Source organism: Pelodiscus sinensis, chromosome 3 (assembly GCF_052426305.1).
Source record: "Pelodiscus sinensis isolate ZL-2025 chromosome 3, ASM5242630v1, whole genome shotgun sequence".
Lineage (NCBI taxonomy): Eukaryota > Metazoa > Chordata > Testudines > Trionychidae > Pelodiscus > Pelodiscus sinensis.
In genome coordinates this window covers 165,847,875-165,872,039 of record NC_143054.1, presented here as the reverse complement: position 1 = coordinate 165,872,039, position 24,165 = coordinate 165,847,875, and the positions used below count along the sequence as shown (strand labels likewise).

The following is a 24,165-nucleotide window of genomic DNA, read 5'->3' as shown; positions in this document are numbered from 1 at the left end:
GCAGGGCACTGTGGTGGGGCACTCTAGAGGGCAGGAAGGCAGGCTCAGTGGATGACCAGCAGACCAGGTGACAACCCAAAGGGGACCCTTGCGATTGAATCCATTACATAGTTATGGAAGTATGTTGTTCTGGCTGCACTAGCAAGAGAACAGTGTATCAGAACAATGCAAAACTGTGCCAGACTGCCAGACAACTATGTAATAAGCATAGTTAAACTTTTTGTGTGATGGACCCTAAGCTCAAGAATGTCCCTGAAAAAACACACAATAATTTGCAGAAAAATCCATTCTGAATAAGCTGCCTAGTCATACTTTTCAAGGTGTTTTTTTGACAATGAGATGAAGTTTCTTTGCTATCTCTAACGCTTTTGATGATGGAAAGCATGACATCTGTAATCTGGTATTTGTGTGTATAGCATCACTGCTCATTGTTTTTGGCTCAGTCCTGTAAATTGTTAAGTGCCTCCTGTGTGGACCTAAGAACTCTTAGTGTGCATATACCATGCACTGAAGCATGTAAGGTGAAAACCCTGCTGGTGGAGGAAGTCCTGCCCTCCACCTAGACTGGGCATGCTCCAAATGCTGGAGCAGTATACAAGAGAGCTGCTCGTCACCTTCTGGGCTGGCTGCTGGAGGAGAAGGATCTCCAGAGTTGTGCTAGATGGCGATCCGGATGACAGGAGCCTGGAACCCCAGAGACCACTGTGAGCTACCAATGCCAGAGGAGCCCCAGGGCGAAGTAGCTACAGGGGAATCAGAGCACCCAGAAATCACATGGGATGTGCCCCACAAACACTGGTAGGAAGTGACCCAGAGAGGGTGCTGAAGTAGTATCTCCCACCTGGGTAAGCTCAATGTGTTTCAGCTGGATTCCCTGACAAGCAAGTGGTAGAATGCTCTGCTGCTCACAGGGCCAGGTCAGGACCCAGTGGAGTTGGGTAGGCCTGGATCCCCCTACTGGGGCTGTTGCCCCCAACTTATTGGCTGCGTCTACATTGGCATGCTTTTGCGGAAATACTTTTAACGGAAAAGTTTTTCTGTTAATAGTATTTCTGCAAAAGAGCATCTAGATTGGCAAGTGCCTTTGCACAAAAGATTTGCTTTTGCACAAAAAGCATCTGTGCCCAGGATAGACACGGTTTTGCTCAAGAAAGCTCCGGTGGCCATTTTTCGCCATCGGGGCTTTCTTACACAAAAAATTCCTGTCCCTGTCTACACTGGCCCTCTTGCGCAAGAACACTTGCACAAGAGGGCTTTTTTCCGAGCGGGAGTGTCCGAGTTCTTGCACAAGAACACTGACAATCTTACATTAGATCGTCAGTGTTCTTGCGCAAATTCTCGCGGCCAGTTTAGACAGCTGGCAAGATTTTGCACAAAAGCTAATCTTGCCAGTCTAGATGCAGCCATTGACTCTGGCAGCTAGGCCATGCTATTCTGAACTAAGGGCCATCGCTCTTTATTATCTCTGGCTGTTAGGGTATGTCTACACTACCCCCCTAGTTCGAACTGGGGGGGTAATGTAGTCATACGGAGTTGCAAATGAAGCCCGGGATTTGAATTTCCCAGGCTTCATTTGCATAAAGCCGGCCGGCGCCATTTTTAAATGCCGGCTAGTTCGGATTAGGCTTCCTAATCCGAACTAGCTGTACACCTCGTGAAACGAGGAAACCTAATCCGAACTAGCTAGTCTGTGCCGCGTGTAGCCACGCGGCACGGGGTCCGAACTAGCCGGCATTTAAAAATGGCGCCGGCCGGCTTTATGCAAATGAAGCCTGGGAAATTCAAATCCCGGGCTTCATTTGCAACTCCGTATGACTACATTAACCCCCCTAGTTCGAACTAGGGGGGTAGTGTAGACATACCCTTAGACTGAGCTTCCTGGAGATAGGGGCTAATCCTTATTGACTCTGGCTTTTAGGCTGTGCTACACTGACCTAAGGGTTAGGCTATTATTAATAACCATTAGGCTGTACTACCCTAGACTGAGGGTTGCCCCACCCCTGGGTACCTGCACACAAAGGGACAGGGTCTAGGTGGGAGGAGCTAGCCACTGCAAGTTCATGTTTTAGACCAGGCCTTGAATTCTGGACAATCTAATGCCCCATGAAGTCAGTGCTGAGACAAGCGTTTGATGTGGCAGGTTCCTTGTAGAAGGGTAAATGTTGGTTCCAGGTGTGGACAGGATATGAGAAGCAGAGTTATCTGTTGAAAGTAAAGCAGCATTGGAGTAGGTAAATTATGAGATTTACGGCTAAGGACGTTGGGGAGATTCCTGAATCTGCAGCTTCCTTTGTGGGTGATGAATCTGAGGAACTGTCCCGGATTGAAGTGTCATTAGAGGAGGTTTTGGAACAAATAGAAAAACTTAATGTTAACAAATCTCCGGGACCGGATGGCATTCATCCAAGGGTTCTAAAAGAACTCAAATGGGAAATTGCTGAGCTATTATCTGTGGTTTGTAACCTATCCTTTAAATCGGCTTCCGTACCTAATGACTGGAAGGTAGCCAACGTGACACCAATATTTAAAAAGGGCTCTAGAGGCGATCCTGGCAATTGCAGACCGGTAAATCTAACTTCAGTACCGGGCAAATTAATCGAAACAATAGTAAAGAATAAAATTGTGAAGCATGAAGAAGAACATAATTTGTTGGACAAAAGTCAACATGGTTTCTGTAAAGGGAAATCCTGTCTTACTAATCTGTTAGAGTTCTTTGAAGGGGTTAACAAACATGCGGACAAGGGGGATACAGTAGATATAGTATACTTAGATTTTCAGAGAGCCTTTGACAAGGTCCCTCACCTAAGGCTCTTGTGTAAATTACATGGCCATGGGATAAGAGGGAAGGTCCTTTCTTGGATTGAGAACTGGTTAAAAGAAAACAAAGGGTAGGAATAAATGGTAAATTTTCAGATTGGAGAGGGGTAACTAGTGGTGTACCCCAAGGGTCAGTCCTGGGACCAATCCTTTTCAACTTATTCATAAATGATCTGGAGACAGGGGTAAGCAGCGAGGTAGTAAAGTTTGCGGATGATACCAAACTGTTTAGGATAGTCAAGACAGAAGCAGACTGTGAGGGACTCCAAAAAAATCTCACCAAACTGAGTGATTGGGCAACAAAATGGCAAATGAAATTTAATGTGGATAAGTGTAAAGTAATGCACATCGGGAAAAATAACCCCAACTATACGTACAGTATGATGGGGGCTAATTTGGCTACGACAAATCAGAAAAGATCTTGGATTTATCGTGGACAGTTCTCTGAAAACTTCCACACAGTGTGCAGCGGCGGTCAAAAAGGCAAATAGGATGCTAGGAATTATTAGGAAAGGGATAGAAAATAAGTCCCAGAATATCTTACTGCCCCTGTATTAAACTATGGTACGCTCACATCTTTAATACTGTGTACAGATGTGGTCTCCTCACCTCAAAAAAGATATTTTGGCCTTGGAAAGGGTTCAGAAAAGGGCAACCAAAATTATTAGGGGTTTGGAACGGGTCCTATATGAGGAGAGGTTAAAGCGACTGGGACTTTTCAGTTTAGAAAAGAGGAGACTGAGGGGGGATATGATAGAGGTATATAAAATCATGAGTGGTGTGGAGAGGGCCGATAAAGAAAAGTTATTTATTAGTTCCCTAAATAGAAGAACTAGAGGACACCAAATGAAATTAATGAGTAGCAGGTTTAAAACTAATAAAAGAAAGTTCTTCTTCACACAGCGTGTAGTCAACCTGTGGAACTCCTTGCCAGAGGAGGCTGTGAAGGCTAAGACTATAATAGAGTTTAAAGAGAAGCTAGATAATTTCATGGAGGTTAGGTCCATAAAAGGCTATTAGCCAGGGGATAAAATGGTGTCCTTGGCCTCTGTCTGTCAGAGGCTGGAGAGGGACGGCAGGAGACAAATCGCTTGATCATTGTCTTCGGTCCACCCTCTCTGGGGCACCTGGTGCTGGCCACTGTCAGTAGACAGGATACTGGGCTAGATGGACCTTTGGTCTGACCCAGTACGGCCGTTATGTTCTTATGAGATTGACTGAAACCGGAGCCAGTGTTACTGGAGATCTCATTCACAGTTTTGATGCAGATTCTGTAACATATATCATTGGGGCAGATTTGTCAGGCAATCCAATTATGATGCCTGTCTAAATTGTTCATTTAGAGGTGAAAAGTTTCTGCCATCAACAAGAAAGTCAAATTAAAGAGACCAACCAATTTTTCAATTTTCCTTTAGGAAAAAAAAGTTGGCAATAGGGCAATTAGCTATCACATTTTAGTAATTATGCAACTGCAACGATTTTTATCAGTAACAAAGTTACTAAAATGCTCCCCGGAGGCAGGGCTGGCACCCAGTGTGCTCCTGGCACCACTCTCAGGGAGCCCCCTGCCATCCCAGGCCACTGCCTCTAATACAGTGGCAGCAATGTGGAGTGGCAGGTAGAGCTGGTACATGAGGGGAACCAGTTTAAAAATCAGCTCCCACCTACTGCCTCTGATACAAAAAGGCAGCAGTGCAGGGTCAGTAACAGCCCCTATCTGTGTGTGGGGGGGAGGGGAGGGGGGACCCGATTTCCCTGCAGACAGAGGCCATGCTGGCATCTTGCCTGCCTCTGCCCCACACTACTGCCTCTGAGAGGCAGCAATGCAGGGGACAGGCGGCTCCACGGAGCTGGTGCTCATGGGGAGCCAGCTTTTTAAACAGCTCTCCCTCAGCACCAGCTCCTACCTGTCCCCCTCCGCCCCACTCTACTGTCTTTTTATCAGAGGCAGCAGGAGGGGTAGGCAGCTTTGTGGGCACCAGCTCCTACCTCCCCCCACACCTTGCTGCCCTGACACAGAGGCAGCAAGTGTTGGGGAGGTTGTGTTTAGTCGTTTGGATTAACCAATAAAGTTGTTTAACTGGCTATACGCTAACATCCCTTGTTGGCAAACATTTTCTATTATATAATAACCCCTGGCAAATGTATAGTTTAAAAGAAATATTTCAAACCTGAACCATACACCATGAACACTTAGAACCAGTAAAATACCTTTCTTTTAAATACCTTGCTTGTTGACAATATATCTCTTGTAAGAGACACTATTGCTTCAGTTGTTAGTTTTTCTTAAGAAAAATTGTGTGGATAGCTAGCTGTCTTCCTTTAAACAGGGAAGAATGATTTGTGTTTGAGAGAAAAACACTTTCATTCAAACAAAGCTTAACTTTCTATACAGATTTTTGAAAGGTTTTTTTTTAAACTTACAAATAACACATTTAAATCTTGATCTCTGCATTACCATAATGTAAATATTTGCTATTAATACATAATAGTAGCAGCTTGCAAAAGGAAAAGGAATTGTGCATTTCTTTTCCCTCGCTTCTCCCACCACACTTCCTTATTGTATATAAAGAAGGCCTGAGGAGTGAAAAAAAATACCCATGAATAGCACATGTAAAAGGTTGGGCCTCCCCCAAAATAATTTGTCCAAATCATCAGAGGGAAAAAAAGAGGCTGGCCATGCAGGCGGCAAATGCTGGATGCTCTTTGGAGGTGCATACTTTGCATTGTTTTTCACTTTTCAGAGACCATCCCTGCTGTGTGGCAGGAAGGCACCTTTCTTCCTCTTCCTGCCATTGACAAGCAGGTGGCACAGCTTGCTGGCTGCCCCTGGCCGTACCACCTGGCCTGTGGCACTGCCTGCATGGCTAGTAAGCCTGGACACTGCTGCTGCATTTGAAATGTGGACTAAATCAGAACCAATGGCTGGCTGCAGAAACATTCTGCCTACCCCATTGCCCTATCCTCCAGTCCACCTCATTTTCATGCAAGACAACTTTTGGGATGCTGCTGCTCAGCCGTAGGATTTGCAGGAGTCAGGGTACCACTCACAGTTGCACTGATGCCCAAAAGTTCATTCACCTCCACGAATCATTTGACCTGCATACAGAGTGAGAAACAGTGCTGAGAAAAGAGACAATTGTCTGAAAGGTATTCCTATTCTCCTCATGTCCCATAAGGGTCCCTAGTGCATGGCCCCCTTCTCCCCTGTCTCACTGTGTAATGTGGGACACCTAGGCTACATCTAGACTGGCATGATTTTCCGCAAATGCTTTTAACGGAAAAGTTTTTCCGTTAAAAGCATTTGTGGAAAAGAGCATCTAGATTGGCACGGCCGCTTTTCCGCAAAAGCATTTTTTGTGGAAAAGCGTCCGTGCCAATCTAGACATGGTTTTATGCAAGAAAGCCCCAATCGCCATTTTCGAGATCGGGGCTTTTTTGTGCTAAACAATACCGCGTTGTCTACACTGGCCCTCTTGCGCAAAAGCATTAGCGCAAGAGGGCTTTTGCCCGAACGGGAGCAGCATAGCATTTCCGCAAGAACACTGACAACCTTACATGAGATCGTCAGTGTACTTGCGGAAATTCAAGCGGCCAGTGTAGACAGCTGGCAAGTTTTTCCGCAAAAGCAGGTGCTTTTGCGGAAAAACTTGCCAGTCTAGACGCAGCCCTACTGAATGGCTGCCCTAGTACACGATGTGGTTTAAAGTAAAAGGTTCGGAAATGTGGCTAGTCCCAGGAAGGCGCAGAAACAGGCAAACTATTACTAAATATCTTTTAAACTTTTATTAAAGGGCTTCTACGTATAAATTATGATTTTATCAATTTCTTACATACGTAGGCACTAAATAATTATTAGAATGTCCAAAAAGCAAAATGCAATACAGTGAAGAAAATTCTTTGAGGTTTCTCTAAATCCCAATAGTTGTTAACAAGGGACTAGGGATTATTAACATTTACATTTACATCAGTCTTACTTATAAGACTAATCATTTATCTAAAACTTTTAACACTACTACTTAACAATACCTCTAAACAATTTCAGATAACAATACTTACATTTAACAGACACACAAACTACAACAACAACATATTTGGTATTTGTTATGTTTGGTATACGTTACGCTCTACAGGAACTCGTTTGGTTCGGTGAGCGGGAGGTGGCCCTTGGGTGATCAGTCCTCGGACCTGGCTCATATTCCGCCATCCAATGTTTATTCGGGATTCCTCAATTTGATATAGGAGGGGTAGCTGTTTTATAGAGAGCTTTTGCGCACTTTTTGTGATAGGCTAGCAGACCCTGTCTGCTAAGTGACGGGGTAAGGGGGTGAGATGGTTTCCTGTTTTTCCTTTTCTGCCTTATTGGGCATGGCACAGTCAGCACAAACGGCATGAACTTTACAAGAACTTTTTAGGTCTGGTTTTGGTTCCTGTTCGTCGCTAACCTTTAAGTTACATAGTGTAAGGGTTTTCATCAAGGGGAAGTTGACCTTTTGCTTGGATGGCAATACGCGCGAGAGGCCTGCCCAGCAAAGAGCCTGCTTCCACACACGAGACCTTTCCTATTCTGAGGTGAAAGCCTCCTCTTTAATGCCCCCTGATTTTTCCAGAGAAGGAGCTCCTTGGTTCCTGTCATAGCTTTCTCTCCTCTCCCTCCCTCCCAACTCTCAGAAGGGGAAATTTAGTTTGATCCAGGAGTGTACTTACCTTTAAAATTTTTTTGTGTTCCTCCTGGGGAGATTTATAAAAGCCCCCTGCTCAAAGATGCTGGTTTAAAGCAGTGTTTCTCAACCTTTTTTTTTTTATAAAGAGCCCCCTTTAAAAAAATTAAGTACCCCCAGTACCTACAGTTTTCAGACACACACATTCTTTTCCTACCATTGCAACACATTTGTTTAAACAGGTGGGTAGGCAGGTGGGTGTAAAAATTTGTGGGTGTAAAAAGTTCAAAAATAATAAAGTGGCGTAAAACTTAAAACAAAAATTCAGTTTTCTCCAAATTTCAGTTGTGTTGACGTACCCCCCAGACTTGTACCACTGGTTCAGAAACACTGGTAAAGGTTACAGGACACTTCTGCTCCTGCTTTCTGACCTCCCTCTCCCAAAGAACACCTTGAATTCCAACAGCTAAGGGGAAGAAAAAAAAAAAAAAAGAGGGAAGTTCAGCCATCATGAGAAAGTGAGGTGCAACTTTGGGGTGAGGCCAGAAATGAGTTTCATGATGCAGGAGGGGGTTCCAGGCTCAGGCAGGGGGTTGGGGTGCAGGCTCTGGCTGGGGGTATGGGCTCAGAGATGGGGCTGGAAATGAGAGGCTTGGGATGGAGTAGGGGGCTCCAGGCTGGTGCTGGAAGGTTCAGGAGTAGAGTAGGGGCTTGGGATGTGGGGTGCATCACCTATAGCATCCACAGGGAAAAATTAGCAGGTGCTCAGCCCCTACCTGGAGCCAAAATCCCCCTTCTCCATCACTGCCTCTCATCTGCCAGCAGCCTGCTAGCTGACTGCTCCCCTTTCCTCCCTACCAGTGCCTCCCACCTGCAACAAAGAGTTGTTTTGAAGCATTCAGAGTTAAGGGAGGAGGTGGGGCAGAGATGGGCACTTGGTGGAAGAGCTGGAATGAGACAGAACAGAGTCAGGAAAAAGCAGGGTGGGGGGCAGCACTTTGGGGAAGGAATGAAATGGGGCCAGGGCAAGAAGCAGCAGAGCAGCCCCTGGCTAGATGTAAGCTCTGGAAGGGAGTTTGGGTGCCAGAGGGGTTCCTGGTCAACGGGAATGCCCCCACCCCAAGGACCAGCTCTGCAAGAGTGCAGAATCCCCCAGCCATCCCTGTGCCCAGGAACCCTCCAGCCCCTTGCGCTGAGCCCCTCAAGAGATGGTTGCAATACCACAGTGCCCGTAAGAAATTGCAGTGGCTTTCACTCCTGTGTATCTCACTAGCGAAGTAGTCATAGAAAAGTGACAACTTCCCCACACCTGGAAACCAAGAGACGTCAGCGAGCGGGGATTTCTCCAGGATGAGTAACAGTTTCTTCTCGACTGGAATACAGAAGGTCATAAAAGTCAACGAAGTGAAGGTCGTGTCCTCTTGTCATTCGTGACGCTCCCTATTTCCTCCAGCTGCCTATCCCTGCCTCCTCTCCCCGCACCTTGCCCTTCTCTCCTCTCGCGTCCCCTTGCCTCAACTCGCCCTTCCCCGGCCGATCCCGCCTCCCTTCCCAACGTGCAGCGCCCTCGGCCATGTAGTCAGTCTATTGGCACGTACTCAGCTCACCTAGAGCCGTGCCCCGCCCCAAGGATCCCGCGCTGCAGCCCCCGGCGGCGCCCTTCTCCGCCTCGCCCCCTTCTCCCGGAAGAGGCTATGTATGGTCACCGCCCCAGGGCGCCCAGGTGAGGCTGCGCCCGCCCAGTGACTCACTCAGTTTCGCCAGGGGCCGCGGGGCTTGCGCGCCCTGCCCGCAGGTGGGTGTAACTGGAGAGGGGCGGCGCCTGGCCAGGCCACTACCTGCGGAACCAGTCGGGCGGCTCAGAGCGGCTGGGAGCGGTTCCCCGACGTGCACGCAGCGCTCCGCTCTCCCGCAGCCAACAGGGCCAAGCGCTCCGCTCTCCCCGCAGCCGACAGGGCCAAGCGCTCCGCTCTCCCCGCGCGCCATGGAGCTTCTCCGCGGGGCCACGCTGCTGCTGCTGCTGGCGGCCCTCGCCGCCGTGTGCTGGGCTCAGGACGATCAGGGTGAGTACGGGACCGAGGCGCCGCTCTGTGGGTCCGGCCCCGCGCCCCAAAGCGGCCTCTCCCGCGGGGCGAAACGCTTCACGCGGCCTCTCCCTGCTGGGCGGGGGGCAGACGGAGCCGCTGGCTGGAGGAAGCTGGGTGGGAGCCCCTGTCCTGCTCCCAGCTGCCCCACCCTGCCCGCAAGCGACTCCGCCATGCGAGCTCGAGAGAGCCCCCAGTGGCTGGGCTGTGAAGAGGCTGCGCAGAGCGCTTCCTCCGTGGCGGTCTGGGGACAGACAAAGGCATCTGCTGGGGGCCGGCTCGGCAGCTGGCATGGAGCTTGCGGCCTCAAACTCCAAAGTTCTGCTTTCCAGTTCCTGATCCCATGTTCCCCATTTGGCCTGGTGTTAGTCACTGCAATGAGCTTTGTCTTGGTAATGCTGATAGCCCCATGGGCATCAAAGCTGGGACCTCTGGGGCTCCATGTATGAGCCTGTACCACATGAGCTAAAAGCCAGCTGGCTAATAGCTGAGATTGCCCCAGAGATGTGCTCTCTCTAAGTGGTCTTAGTGCCAGTGCATGGGACAGTGTGCCATACCCTGAAGATGTATGGGTTAAATCTGCCCAGGTTCACCAAATGGCAAGCTGCTAAAATAGGTAGGTTGGCCATGTGTGTGCCCTTCTCCTCCCCCCCCCCCCCTTTTCCTCTTTTAAGGCTCACATACTCAGAGATTCTTTTTTAAAATCTCTTTTAGCTTGTAGCTGTGCAACAAACAAACGCACAACCAACTGCAGTATGAGTTCTGGCACCTGTCAGTGTACATCCTTTGGCTCTCAAGTCTTAGTCAACTGTCAGACACGTAAGTATGACCTTCTCAAATTGATTTGGTGGACAGCTGCTTATGGTTATCTTTTCAGGTGGCAAATATCTTCTTAGATTTGGCCACTGGACTGCTTTGTCAATGATCGGTGCTGACTGCTTCAGGGAACAGTGCAGAAGCCACAAAATGGCACTCAAGGAGTAACTCTCCCTTAGGGAAAGCTTCTTCCTAACTCTGTTTCTGACTTGGACATGTTCTCATGCTCCTAGTCAAATTTGTTTTCATAGCTAAATAAGTTCTCATTCAAATCTACATATATATGTCCATTCTTTTTCATCCTTGTCCTCTGTTCCCTGGTGAGGCATTTCATGGAGTACTTTTTTTGGTAAGGTTTCCTTTTAGCAGCTTTACAATTGCTGCCTTTTTAATATAACCTCATTCTACTTTCTAAGCAAACCAAAAAACTGATGTTTTGAACCAATGGTTTTGGTAAGTTTCAAGATTCAACTTTTTTTAACTTCATAGTGACTTCAAAATGTCTGCTGATGAAGGCAGAAATGGCTGCCTTAAAGAAGTCTGGTCGTCGGGAGAGACCAAAGCATGCATATGTTGACAATGATGGAATTTATGATCCTGACTGTGAAAACAGTGGCAAATTCAAGGCTAGGCAGTGCAATGGAACCTCCTGCTGGTGTGTGAACACTGCTGGAGTAAGAAGAACTGAAAAGAGTGACGCAGACCTGCAGTGCAGTGAGCTAGTCAGAACAAGGTCAGTCTTGCAATAGAATATGGCATAACAATGTGATAGCATGTGATTTGCTCACTGTATTTTGCACATAAGGGAGAACTTAGTGTATATGTGAACCATAAATCCAGTATTCTTGACTCCTAAGAACTTAACCAGTTTTGATACTTCATTTAAAATGTCAGTGTGTGCAGGGGTGGTGGAAAGAAGTTTCTTTTCCCATCACAATCTCTAAAAATAAATATCAGCTATCATTGACCTTAACATGAGTACGCAAAATATTTTAATACGTTGGCACACCTGATTTTGTAGATATTTGAAATATTTGCTCTAACTTCTATATTTTAGCTGGATCCTCATTGAAACACAACATGGTGAGAGAAGTAAAGATGTGGATGTTTCTCAGTTGAAGGAGTAAGTGCATCACAATAAAATTTCTGATATCTGTGCTATAGTATGCAGTAGGGGATGTCTATTTCTCACTTGTACATTAAAGAAGGGCAGTCAATTCAAGTGTTTAACTCAAAACAAAATGACTGCTTTTGGTGAGAATGTTGTGACTAATTGTTAATCATTCTTATAATAGATTATCACTTTAAATGTAGATGAACCTTTGATCTGACCCATTATGTTGTCATGATGCTTTCCTACATTTTCAAATACCAGTTTAATCTCTGAAATCTGGGACTCAGGTCATCATTTGGCATTGCTGTAACATTAAATATAGGCTGGTAAAACTATGGAGCAGGAAACATACACTTCTTCACCAAGTAACAAATTTAATTTCTATTTTTTTAACTCCCATCATCAGCGTGGTGGCATGAAGGGACATACAGATGTTTAGCACATCTTACACATACATACCTTGCAATGATGGCTTAAAGTGCCATTTGAATGCCTCTTCTCGCTTTCAGATGATCTTGTAAATAAGAAGTGGGCAGCATTATCTGGCATAAATGTGAACAATTTTATCATTAGCTGAACAAGTAGTAGAAACTGAGTGTATTTGTAGGCTCTAAAGTTTTACATTATTTAACAAAATAAATATGCTTAAGTTGTATTTTAATGGAAAATGGTATGAGGAATATTCAATTTACTTTTTTTTACAGTGCAAATATCTATAATAAAAAAATTAAAGGGAGCATTGTATTAAATGAAGAAAACAACAGTAAATTGTATTGTCTTAATTGCATTGTTAAATTGCAATTACTAGCAATTTTTTAAAATTTCATGATTAAATCAATCACTTGACAGCCTTAGTTTAAATTAAGTGAAATACAGTATTGCCAAATCTAAGAATTTTTAGTAAGGACATCAAAAATAAGTGACTGTCTGGTTTGAGCTTTTGAGTTACTTATGTCCCACCAGCCTACTCTTCCTGGCAACTGTGAGCGCTAGAACTGTAAGACTAAGGGCTTGTCTACACTGGCATGTTTTGTCACCAAAAACTGTCTTTGGCAACAAAACAGCGAGGCTACGACTACACTACCTTTTTTTGCATAAGAGGATATTCAAATGGTGCACTCATTTGTATATCTTCCCATTCTTTTTGCAGAAGAGGATTTGCTGATAAAAAGCCTCATGTAGATGGGGCCATTTGTTGAGAAAAAGGGAGGTTTTTTGCAAGTTCCTGGAAATCTCAATTTTTGAGCAATATGGGATCTTACGAAAAAGGGTTTTTTTCCCAACAAATGGCCCTGTCTACATGGGGCTTTTTATTGACAAAACCTCTTATGCAAAAAGAATTGGGAAGAAGATATGCAAATGAGTTTCCACCAAAAAAGGCAGTGTAGCTGTAGCCTGAGTGTTTACATTGCAGTGTGACTTTTGTCTGGTGAAACACCCTGTTTTGGTGACTACATTTCCAACCCTGCAAGAGACTTGTCTTTCTCCTCCCTTTATTGTTGACAAAAACTGTTTGTGTTGAGAGAACTGGCTTCTGCCAGTATCCCACTTGTCTGCCCTGATGGCTGTACTCAGTGTTTTGTGATCTCCACTTCCCTCCTGACATGTGCCCTTCCCTTTTCATAGTTCTGGGAAGTATCTGACTGCTGAGTGAGCTGCTCAGTTTTCAGAACAAATCATTAATGCTTCTGATCCGCCCTGCTAGGAACACAGCTGCAGGCAGACTGCTGCTACAGAGGGAGGGCTGGAGGCATGCTGCTTTGACATTCTTCAGCACAGAGAGCCCACAGAGCTATGAGGAAATCCCAAGAAGTGCAGGGATGAACTCTGCCTTCCCACAACACTGCACTGTGGGCCGCTTACCCACACTGCTTTGGCCTTACCTGTTATCAGGGTGCTAGCAATGTGGTCATGAAATGTCAACAATGGGATGCAGAAAAACTGGTTTTCAGTCTTGGTGATTTGCATGTAGACAGCACTTCCCAGTGCAGACATAGCTTAAATCTGTCATATTGCTTAAGACTAGGCTAAGGTTTAAAGGGGGGCAGAGGAAGTGTAATATTGCAAGCATCACAATACCTGACTCCATTAGTTTTGATTTGGCTTTCAAAATGCTTTGATAAACTCCCATGAAAGCGCCAATTGCCTTGGAGCAATTGTTATAGGTTGTATATAATTCTTCCTACAGGGCGCTTTCTCCAATATGTTTGGGGGAGTGTCTAGAGTTGCTCCATTTTAATATTGTATCTTCCTGCAGAACCATCAAAAATGAATTTAGACGACGTTACTTGTTGGAACCAAAGTATATACATGATGTTGTGGTAAGAGGTGTACTTCTTTTTTCTTAGAAATGGGTCTGGAAATCAATGTAATATTTTAAGACTAAGGGCTTAGTTTTGTTTAGGGTTGAATAGAAGGGATGGAGGCATTGTATTATAGTCATTCAGTTAACTAAAGTAGAAACTGAGGGGTATGCAGTTGATGTAAAAATGTGGTGTTGGTTTTTTTAAAATGTAATTGCCAAAAATCATTGCAAAGTCTGCAGCGTGTGTAACTACTATATGAAGCTCTAGTTTGATTCTGTAGCACCTGCAACGAAGCCTCTTGGAGTGAGGCTTGCAAGGGCTGCTGGCCCTGCTTCTGGGGAGGCTTCACTGTTGGCTCTTGAGCCCTCTCCCCAGGAGAGGGGCTGGCAGTCCCTTCCAGCCCAGCTGCAGGCGGGAGAGAGAGGGGGGCTGTCTGGGATAGGGATGTTAATGGTTAACTGGATACCTGGTAAGCATTATCCTTAATGGGAGCTGGCAGCCTCATGCAGAAGTGGCCCTGAAAGTGGCAGCAGCTCTCGCAGCCCCACTCGAGGCTGGAAGCCGCAGTCCTGCGTGGGCTGGGAGCTGGCAGCTCTGTGTTGGGCTGGAGCAGCCCTTAACGTTTAAGCGGTTAACTAACTAAATGGGATTTTACATCCCTAGTCTCCAGTGCCTACATCTACATTAGACTGTCAAAAAATTTTTTCTTCATTCTCTCTCCAATAAGGGGGAGGTGCCTTGTTTCGAGGAATCTTCTGCTCAAGGATGTCTTTGAGACACTTCCCTTTCATTTGAATCTTGTTCTGCCAGTCTTTTCATGAGCAGCTCAACATTTTGGTCACTTTTTAATTGAAAAAAAAATAGAGTAAAGGTTGAGGCAAATTCTAATCACATACACTCTCCGAAAAAATTCTAAAATTCTGCCTACCACCATATACGTAACCACTGCATGGTTCAGATGTAAGTTAAGAAGCATTTAGTGTGTTTTGGTATTTCCACCTATAAAACTCATCAATAATATTAAAAAGCAGAATATGGAATTACTGTCTAGTTGCTTACAAGGAAGTGATAACCGTAATACTACTCTTCTTTTCACAGTATGAAAAACCTTTAATCATTATTGAACTGAAGCAAAATGTTTCCCAGAAGTCTTCCCAGGACGTGGATATAGCTGATGTGGCTTACTACTTTGAAAAAGATGTAAGAATGTAATCAGTCAATTGATTAAAGTAAAGACTGAAGAGTATGCAGTGCCTAAATCTGATTAAATTTTAGAGTTGGAATTTCTCCATTCTCTCTCCAAAAGGGAAGTGCATTAATACTTCCAAAACAGTGACTTTTAACAACTTTATTCAAGTCTACTGGCCAATAATTTGAGCTGTATCCAATGTTGTTTATATGGATTAATGCATAAGAGCATGATGCTAATAAGTGTTTCTTCAACCTCCCACAGGTCAAAGGTGACTCTCTACTTGTGACTAATCCACTAGTTATTAATGTCAGTGAAGAACCTCTGAAACTTGATCAAACTCTAATCTACTATGTTGATGAAAAGCCTCCAGAGTTCTCCATGAAACGTCTGACCGCTGGTGTTATTGCAGTCATTGTAGTGGTAGTACTGGCAATTGTTGCTGGAATTATTGTTTTGGTAAGTTTAGATGAAAAGAAATTGGTACACTTTTTGTGCCTGCATTCTAAACCATTCTCTGCCTTGAGCTCCGGGGGCTCTTCCTCCCACCACCAATCAGACACTGGAGAAGGGAAAGGGACATGCAAAGGAGTGGACCTGTTGTACAGAAGGGGAAGGGTGAAGAGGCATATTAAGATTTGATTGGTTGCTGTGCCCTGGAATAGGCAAGGCAGATAGTCTTTGTTCTCATGTGTACATTCCAAAAAAAAAAAAAAAAAAATCCACAGTACATAAGTTTGGGCCAGCCTAATGTAGTAAGTGAATAGCAGAAACTTTTCTTCCTCCTACGTTTGGGGCTACGTCTGGACTTTCCGATTAAAAAGTGGCAAAGTGCATTCCGCAATTTGCATACATTTTTTTTTTCCTCTAGTTTTGTTAGAAGAGGCTTTCTCAAAATTTGGCCCTTCTACAGTGAGCCACATTTTGGAAAAATCTCCATTTTTTTCGGAAAAGCCCTTCTTCCTCATTTCGACAGGGCTGCCGAAAGGGCACATCTGCTCTTCTGCACAAAATTTGGAAGAGCAGACGCATTCCCTGGATGCGGTGGATTTTTTTTTTTCTGGGATATGTCTGGTATCCCGGGAAAAACTCCGAAGTCTAGACATAGCTAAGGACTTAAGGATGTGAAATACTTAAACGCTGAACAGGCATGAAGCTTAACTCTGAATTATGGTGCTTTAACTGTCTAACCTAGGGTGTGTGTGTTTTTGTTTCTTTTAAACAGGTTATCACTAGGAGAAGGAGGGGGAAGTATGAGAAGACTGAGGTAAGTTCTAAAGGACCCAAAACACTGTATTAGATACAGACTTTTATGAAAGCTAACTATGTGGGATGTCACCAAGATTTTTTGCGGGGGTGAAAGTAACTTGCATTTCTTTGAGTTGCTGTCATACCACAATCCACCCTCCTGCTAGGGAGCCTTCAGGGCAGGAGGTTGAGGGGTAGGTGTGATGAATTTAAGCATGGGGTGGGGAGAGACCCAAGGTAGGGGGTTGGAGAGCTTGGGAAGGTGGTGGGGGGGTGTTCAGGAGTTGCTATGCAGGGCTCAGGGCAGGGACCAGAGGGAGGGGGGCAGGAGGGTTGAAGTCTCCCCCGGTTCATACCAGGACACTGCTTGTTCTTCCCCTTCCTATTGCTGTCAGGAAGTTAAGAGGAAAGGGAAAGTGCAAGTATCATTCTCGTTTGCATCTGGGGGTCTACACTGGGGATGTTAAATATCGGTTAATTGAATAATCGAGTAACCTCATGAAGTATTGATTAGTCGTCTAGTCTGTTCCCCAGGGGCCGGACCAGCAGCAGCCCGGGGTGCCAGGCAGGAGCTGGTCTGCAAGGGGAACAAGTTTAAAAACCAGCTCCTCTTGCAGACTGACTCCTTGTCGACCTGTGCTGCTGCCTCTGATAAAGTAGTCTAGAGCATTAACCCATAAGCTATTACATCCCTAGAATACACTGTTTTGAGGTGCATCATTTTCTAATATCATAGGATTTTCATTATACAAGTAATTCACTTGGCACGAGGGGTAGTCTGATGCAGAGAGGAAAATTAAGAGGCCCTGAGAGGCATAGAGCATATCACTTTTGCTTGGCAGACAGCAGAAGCTAAGAACTAATTCAAACTAGGGATGTGAATGGTTAACTGGTTGCCCAGTAGGCATCACTCTTAAACTTAACTAGTTAAATATTAACTAACTCAGTGGGATTTTAGTGTCCCTAATTCAACCTTTGGGTTCCTTGAACTAGCCCTGGCAAGCCTACAATTCTGATGTTAAAGCAGTAGAAGCAGCAGCACCACACTAGACTAGATAGGCCATAGTTTGAAACAAGGCAATGTCTGGGGAGGGGAACCTTTTTGGGGTTGGGTACCATACACCCACAGAGAAGTCATTTGGAGGCCACACAAGTAAGCAAGCAAGCCAAAAAAAACCCCAACACCTCACTGATCTGGACCTCGAGGAGGGAAAAGAAGCACTCTCCTCGTCTGTCTCATATTCCAGCTCCTTAAGGCCACTTGGGGAGGTGGTGGCAGTCAGTCCCCATTCTCCTACTAGCTCAATTGCCTCAAGCTTCAAGGCTCGGGGTTCCCTCCACCCCGCCAACGGCTGGCTTCTGGGGGCCCAGTGTTAATAGACCTTGTGAGGGGCGCAGGCTCTGGGATAAGGCCAAAGTGTACAGGAGGGAGCTGCCAGAATGTAGCATCTGGGCAAGAGGTAGGATGCAGGTGTGGAACATGGGATCTGGTCCGAGGAAAGGGGAAGAGCCCTAAGCTTTGAAGGTCTGTTAGAGGCAAGCCGTAGGTTCCTCATCCCCGATCTATGTATTTGTCTCATTCAAATCTCTTCCTTTTTTATTTACCCCTCCCTCTTCCAAAATTTGTCTAGCACCGTAACAGACCTCTTACATGAGCTGAGATAATACACATGTGGTGCACTAAGCGCAATCATGTATGCCCTGGCATTCAGTTCCCAGTTACTGCGTTAAGCTTGTTCATAATTTTGTATAGTGTTCGTAGATGCTGCAAAGTTAAGCCCATGAGTAAATATTTTCAGGATGAGGATTTTATTTTCTATTTGGCTTAGTGAAGCAAGGCCCTATGCCTTTGCCCATGCATGCCAAACTCTAGCCTTGAATTATGCAATCATGGGATGAAAATGGCTGGCTACGACTGGGTGTCTTGGCGCAATAGCAGAGCTAATAGGAGAACAGTGATTGCCATCATCTCCCTCACCCCAGGATCTTTTAAGGGGGTAAACTGTCTTCCAACCAGTGTTCCCTCTAATTACCTATGAAGCTGTGCAGCTTAGAAGGAACACTGCTTCCAACATCTGTACCATTAATATTCTCTTCTTCCTTTCTCACCAGATAAAGGAAATGAATGAAATGCAAAGAGAATTAAACCCATAACTGAAGTTAATAGAAAACAAATCATGAATTACCAAGAAGGCACATGGAAGTGAAGCAAGACCAGAAGTGTAGATTTAAATTTTTCTGTCAGTGGTCTACAGTGGGGGAGGCGGGGGGGAGAAAAATGTAACTTAGTGATCTCTCTAATTCTAATGAGCGTAGATTGGCAACATTGGTATTAGTATTTACCCTGTCTAGAGGGAGTGGGAGAGAGAGGTACAAGTATAATTTGGGAGCTGGCTTACTCTCCAAGGGTATGTCTGCACTACAGAGACTATCGAAGCTGCCGCTGTCAATCTTCCAGTGTTTTGAATTAGTGGGTCTAGTCAAGACACATTAATTCGAACTGAGAGGGGCACTCCTGTCGATGCTGGTAGTCCTGCTTCCATGAGGAGTAAGGGAAGTCGAAGGAAGAGTGTGCTCCCTTCGACTTCCTGCAGTGTGGACAGTGCCAAAAATCAAGTTAAGGTACTTAGACTTCAGCTATGCAATTAATGTCGCTGAAGTTGCATTCTTAATTCGACCTTATCCTGTGGCGTAGACATAGCCCAAGAGATTATATTGAGCTGAACTGCATAAGAATTGCAGTAACTTGCTTGTCAGAGTATATACATCTGTCTCAAGCTTCCTATTACAAATAATGAAAAATCAATCTAAATATACTTTTTGGAAGCTGGCCTTGTTAGGATATAGCAAAGATTCAGAGTTCTATAGCTATTGGGCTTGTGTACAATTGAATATGGCTTTGTTTTTAAGGATGTTTGTATGTACGTGGTCTTTGATAAACTTGCTGTAACTTTTTTTTTATTACTTGAATTAATAAAATTTTGAAAACAAATTGACAGCTCCCTCTTCATTATACTGATTTGATATTATTCAGGCAGTCTAGTTTAATCAAGTTGCACTCGGTACTATCCTCTTTGCTCCCCTGCAAAAATATCTACAGAAGAAATTAAGCAATTCAGACATAAATGTGATATCCTCTTCCCATAGAAATTCAAGTACCATATCTTATGAGCCACCTAAACATCCTTACTATATTGACTAGTTCTCTTTCTGCCTAGACACAAAGACTACGTCTAGACTGGCATGATTTTCCGCAAATTCTTTTGACGGAAAAGTTTTCCATTAAAAGCACTTGCGGAAAAGAGTGTCTAGATTGGCACGGACGTTTTCCGCAAAAGCATCTGTGGCCAAACTAGACGTGCTTTTGCGCAAAAAAAGCCCTGATCGCCATTTTCACGATCGGGGCTTTTTTGCGCAAAACAAATCTGAGCTGTCTACACTGGCTCTTTTGCGCAAAAGCTTTTGTGCAAAAGGACTTTTGCCCGAACGGGAGCAGCATAGTATTTTCGCAAGAAGCACTGATTTCTTACATGAGATCGTCAGTGTTCTTGCAGAAATTCAAGCGGCCAGTGTAGACAGTTGGCAAGTTTTTCTGCAAAAGCAGCTGCTTTTGTGGAAAAACTTGCCAGTCTAGACACAGCCAAAATGTTTAAGCTTTTGTTTTCTGACATGCTTGTTGCAGTCATGAGAGGAACTGTTATGCCATGTTTGTTTTAAATGGATACGTTATATCAAAGACTACCTGGTTATTCATGTTGTTTACCAACACAGTAAATGTATATATAGCTTTGGTTTTTGGGGATGAGTACTTAAATTCCCAGAACTTAGAGCATGCAGAAAGAATTTGTCCTACCCACCTTCTTAGCAGAGCTGTGCAGCAGCATGTTTGCAATCCTGCACTCGCTGTCCTATTGGTAGAAGGTAAGCTGCATGCCCCTTGTTTGGAGGGGGGGGGGAGGAGGAGGAAGGGGAGGAGACTTCACACACTACCCCTGCCCCCGGGCCAATCATCATGGGTCACATTGGTGGTCTTCCACCTCCTTCCACAGAGCTGCACATGGAGGGAGCAGCTTGGAGCTGCATTGTGGCAGGGAGAGAGCCTGCCTCAGGGTCCCGCTGGGCTGCTATCTGGGAGCTGCCTCTGCAAGTGCCTCCTGGCCAGTGCCTGCCTTTGGCACCCCAGCTCCTCCCTTCCCCCAATCCTCTGTTCAGCTCACCACCTAAATCCTATACATTTCCTTCCCTCAGGCCACAACATCCAGATCCCACACCTCTCCATAAGGCCAGAATTCTTTTGTGGACCCTGCATCCCAATACCCCAGGTCACCACCCAAACCTTCTACATCCTTCCTCCTCATCCCCCAGGTCACAAATCCTTCCCAGACTACGTACCACTTCTATACTCCAGAGCAGAATCCTCTCTTGCACCATAAACCCTCCTGGATCCTGCACCCCAATTCCCTGCCCTGGTCACCACCCACATTTTCTGCAACCCAGCTCCCCCTGCTTCAGGTCACAACTCACTCCCAGACCTTGTACCCCCTACTTCACCTTTCCCCCAAGTCAGAATCCTCTCCTGCACCCCAATACCCTGTCCCAGGTCACAATCCCTTCCTTGACCCAAACTCTGACCCCACACTCTCTTCTGCACCCAGTCTTCTATTCTGAGCTGTCTTCTGTACCCAATCTCTATCGCGGACCCTCATTCTATAGAAAAGGGCAGTCCTTGACCACTTACCAAAATCTTGGATTGGCCCTCCCATAAAAAATTGCCTATTCTTGCCTCAAGAGGTCATCTAGAGCCAGGGATAAAACACAGGATACCTGATCTCCCATTTCTATTGCTCACTACTAAACAGAAGTGAAACCCATTTGGAAAACATCAAATCCTCTGATATTTAGAGGTGCCACTCTGTTGATTAATATAAAGACAAGAAGTCACTGTTAAGGTTGCAGCAGGCCATCCTTAAAAGCATGGAAATAATCATGCAAAGCCTTAACAGCCACTAAGCTTAGTTTTTGTTTGCTAATTATACTGTACAAGAGTTAATGCTGTGGTAGTGCAAAGATCTGTTCCAATGGTCACATAATGAAGTCTGTGTAACTTTGTTTTCTAAGGGCTTGTTTACACACACTAGCTGTACAGTTTCAACTATTTAGAAAAGTTGGACATATACAAATCCATGGGGCCAGATCTAACTCATCCAAAGGTGCTGAGGGAGTTGTCTGATGTGATTACAGAGCCATTAGCCATTATCTTTGAAAACTTGTGGCAATCATGGGAGGTCCCAGGTGACTGGAACCTAGCTTTAAAAAAAAGGAGAATCTGGGAGACTATAGACTGGTCAGCTTCACGTCAGACCCTGGAACAATAGTGGAGGGGATACTCAGGGAAACCATTTTGAAGCACTTGCAAGAGAGGAAAGTGATCAGGAATAGTTAACATGGATTCACCAAGGGCAAGTCATGCCTGACCAATCTGATTGCCTTTTACGATGAGGTAACTGGCTCTCTAGATATGGGGAAGGTAGTGGATGTGATCGCTTCTCGGCCTTTTGGCTAAGATCAAGTGTAGTACCTTGATGTTAGCAAAGCCTTTGATACGGTCTCCCACAGTATTCTTGTCAGCAAGTTAAAGAAATATGCATTGGAAAAACAGACTGTAAGGCGGATAGAAAGCTGGCTAGACCGTCGGGTAGTGATCTACAACTTGGTGTCTGGTTGACCGTAGGTAGCTGTTGGAGTGCCACAGGTTGCTTCAGGACTGGTTTTGCTCAAGATCTTTATTAATGCTCTGATTGAAAGGATGGATTACATTCTCAGCAAGTTTGCAGATGATACCAAGCTGGGGAAGAGGTAGATATGCTGGACTCAGAGGGTCCAGAGTGACCTAGACAAATTGGAGGATTGGGCCAAAAGAAATCTGATGAAGTTCAACAAGGATAAGTGCAGAGTCTTACACTTGGGACGGAAGAATCCCAAGTACTGTTACAGGCTGTAACTGGCTAAGGAGCAGGTCTACAAAAAAGGAACTAGGGATTACAGTGGATGAGAAGCTGGATATGAGTCAACAGTGTGCCCTTGTAGCTAAGGCGGCAAACAGCACATTGGCGAACTGGTAGGAGCACTGCCAACAGATCCAGGGAAGTGATTATTCCCCTTTATTTGGCACTGGTGAGGCCACATCTGGAGTATTGCATCCAATTCTGAGCCCCCCATTACAAAAAGGATGTGGATGCATTGGAGAAAGTCCAACAGAGGGCAACATAAATTATTAGAGGGCTGGAGCACATGACTTCTGAAGAGAGGTTGTGGGATTTGGGCTTGTTTAGTCTACAGAGGAGAAGAGTGAGGGGGGATTTGATAGCAGCCTTCAACTACCTAAAGGAGGGTTCCAGAGAGGATGAAGGGAGGCTGGTCTCAGTTGTGACATAGAATGGGAAGAAATGGTCTCAAGTTGCAGTGGGGTATGTCTAGGTTGGATATGAGGGAAAACTATTTTGCTAGGAAGGTGGTGAAGCCCTAGAATGGGATACTTAGGGAGGTGGTAGAAATGCTGGGAGAGCTGTTTGCTGTAGAAACATATCTGAAAGATGAGAGATCAAAATATCAGATTTCCTTCATTTTAGCACTTTCTGTGCTTTTTTCCTAGTTTAGGAAAATAGTTTTGTTTCCTTTTTTAAAAACCCACCTATATTAAAAGATTCTAATCACCATATCCAGCTTTACAACACATTAAATATATTATCTTCATTTTCCATTTGCATAAGATCTGTAGGCTAGGGAGCAAGCATTTTTTTAATCTCTGTAAAAAGTGCCATATAAAGATATATTTTATAAATCTTTAATTATTTAAATAATATTTAATTTAATTATTTAAAGCGCCGCTTCATTTTCCTATGTCTGGTAGCCTAATCTACATGCCTCTGTTGCCAGAGGCATGTAGTCTAGACTACCCTATCTTATGAAAAAGCACATCGCTTTTTTGTTGTGCTTTTGCTGAGTAGACACTCTCTTTTGAAAGAAGTTTTTCCCAAAGAACTCTTCCAGAAAAGCTTCTTCCGAAAAAAGCCTGCAGTCAGAGCCAAACTAAGATTTTCTGCGCCTGGGGCAAGCTAATAAACTGCACCCCCCCTGCTCAAAAAATTGATAACATTCTTATTTTTTTGGTATTGATTTTATTCATTGCACATATTAATTGCACATATATTGAGATTGCAAATAGATGACACTAAAGATATAAATGAAATAACATTTTAACTTTCTAATTTTTAATTTTGCACCCCTAACTGTACTGCACCTGGGGCGAGTGCCCCACTTTTGTTACAGCTCTGCCTGCAGTCTAGACATAGTCAGAGAGACAGAACTCTGCCCTGTTGCTTCACCAATCATTATGAAGACTTTAATAAAAGAGTTCAAAAAAGAACTAGATAAATTCATGGAAGATAGACCCATCAATGGCTGTTAGCCAGGACGGGTAAGAATGGTGCCCGTACTCTAGGCATGTCCAAAGTCCGGCCCGCGGGCCAATTGCGGCCCGTGTTCCGGTTTAATACGGCCCCACAGGTAATTTGGCAATATCTATCTTTTATGGCCCCCATATGTATCCATATGTATTGAGATGAATACATTGTAAAATCTCAATTAATGTCAGTTGGTCTAAATCAGTTATAAATATATTTGGACACAACATGTATACTTGGTGTTATGTTCCTGTTCATATTTTTTGAACTTAAAAGTTACAGACAACCTTTATTACCAATAATATGGAATGTACTTTACAATGTTCCTGACATATATTTCAGCTTCCTGGATTTTTTTTTCATCTGGCCTTCAGATATGAAAGGCAGAGTGATTTAACACCTGTTTAGATTTGTCATCCATGTGACGAAATGAAAAGTATGCCGTTTGCAATAAACTTTGCATAAAA

General features: G+C 44.6%; 2 protein-coding genes and 1 pseudogene across 3 annotated transcripts; 2 read left to right on the top strand and 1 right to left on the bottom strand.

The window, feature by feature from the left end:
• Positions 1-1,807: 1,807 nt before the first annotated feature.
• On the bottom strand, positions 1,808-9,464 carry LOC149525183 (uncharacterized). 2 transcript variants are annotated; one of them, XM_089777494.1, is made up of 4 exons: positions 9,230-9,464; positions 8,788-8,850; positions 7,838-7,944; positions 1,832-5,916 (listed from the first exon to the last, which is right to left on the bottom strand). In XM_089777494.1, the coding sequence occupies exons 1-4, from the start codon at positions 9,462-9,464 to the stop codon at positions 5,908-5,910; spliced, it is 414 nt and encodes a 137-aa protein (XP_089633620.1). In that variant the 3' UTR covers positions 1,832-5,907. The 2 variants fall into 2 exon arrangements, 1 of the variants encoding a protein (XP_089633620.1); XR_016349268.1 differs by lacking the exon at positions 7,838-7,944 and having other exon boundaries at positions 1,808-5,916; positions 9,230-9,369.
• Positions 9,404-19,227, top strand: EPCAM (epithelial cell adhesion molecule). The gene is made up of 9 exons (XM_075925391.2): positions 9,404-9,541; positions 10,277-10,381; positions 10,868-11,111; positions 11,436-11,501; positions 13,750-13,813; positions 14,897-14,998; positions 15,252-15,446; positions 16,213-16,254; positions 18,348-19,227. The coding sequence occupies exons 1-9, from the start codon at positions 9,463-9,465 to the stop codon at positions 18,387-18,389; spliced, it is 939 nt and encodes a 312-aa protein (XP_075781506.1). The 5' UTR covers positions 9,404-9,462; the 3' UTR covers positions 18,390-19,227.
• A 2,547-nt stretch (positions 19,228-21,774) lies between these two features.
• Positions 21,775-21,834, top strand: LOC112546195 (U2 spliceosomal RNA; annotated as a pseudogene).
• The last annotated feature ends 2,331 nt before the right edge of the window (positions 21,835-24,165 follow it).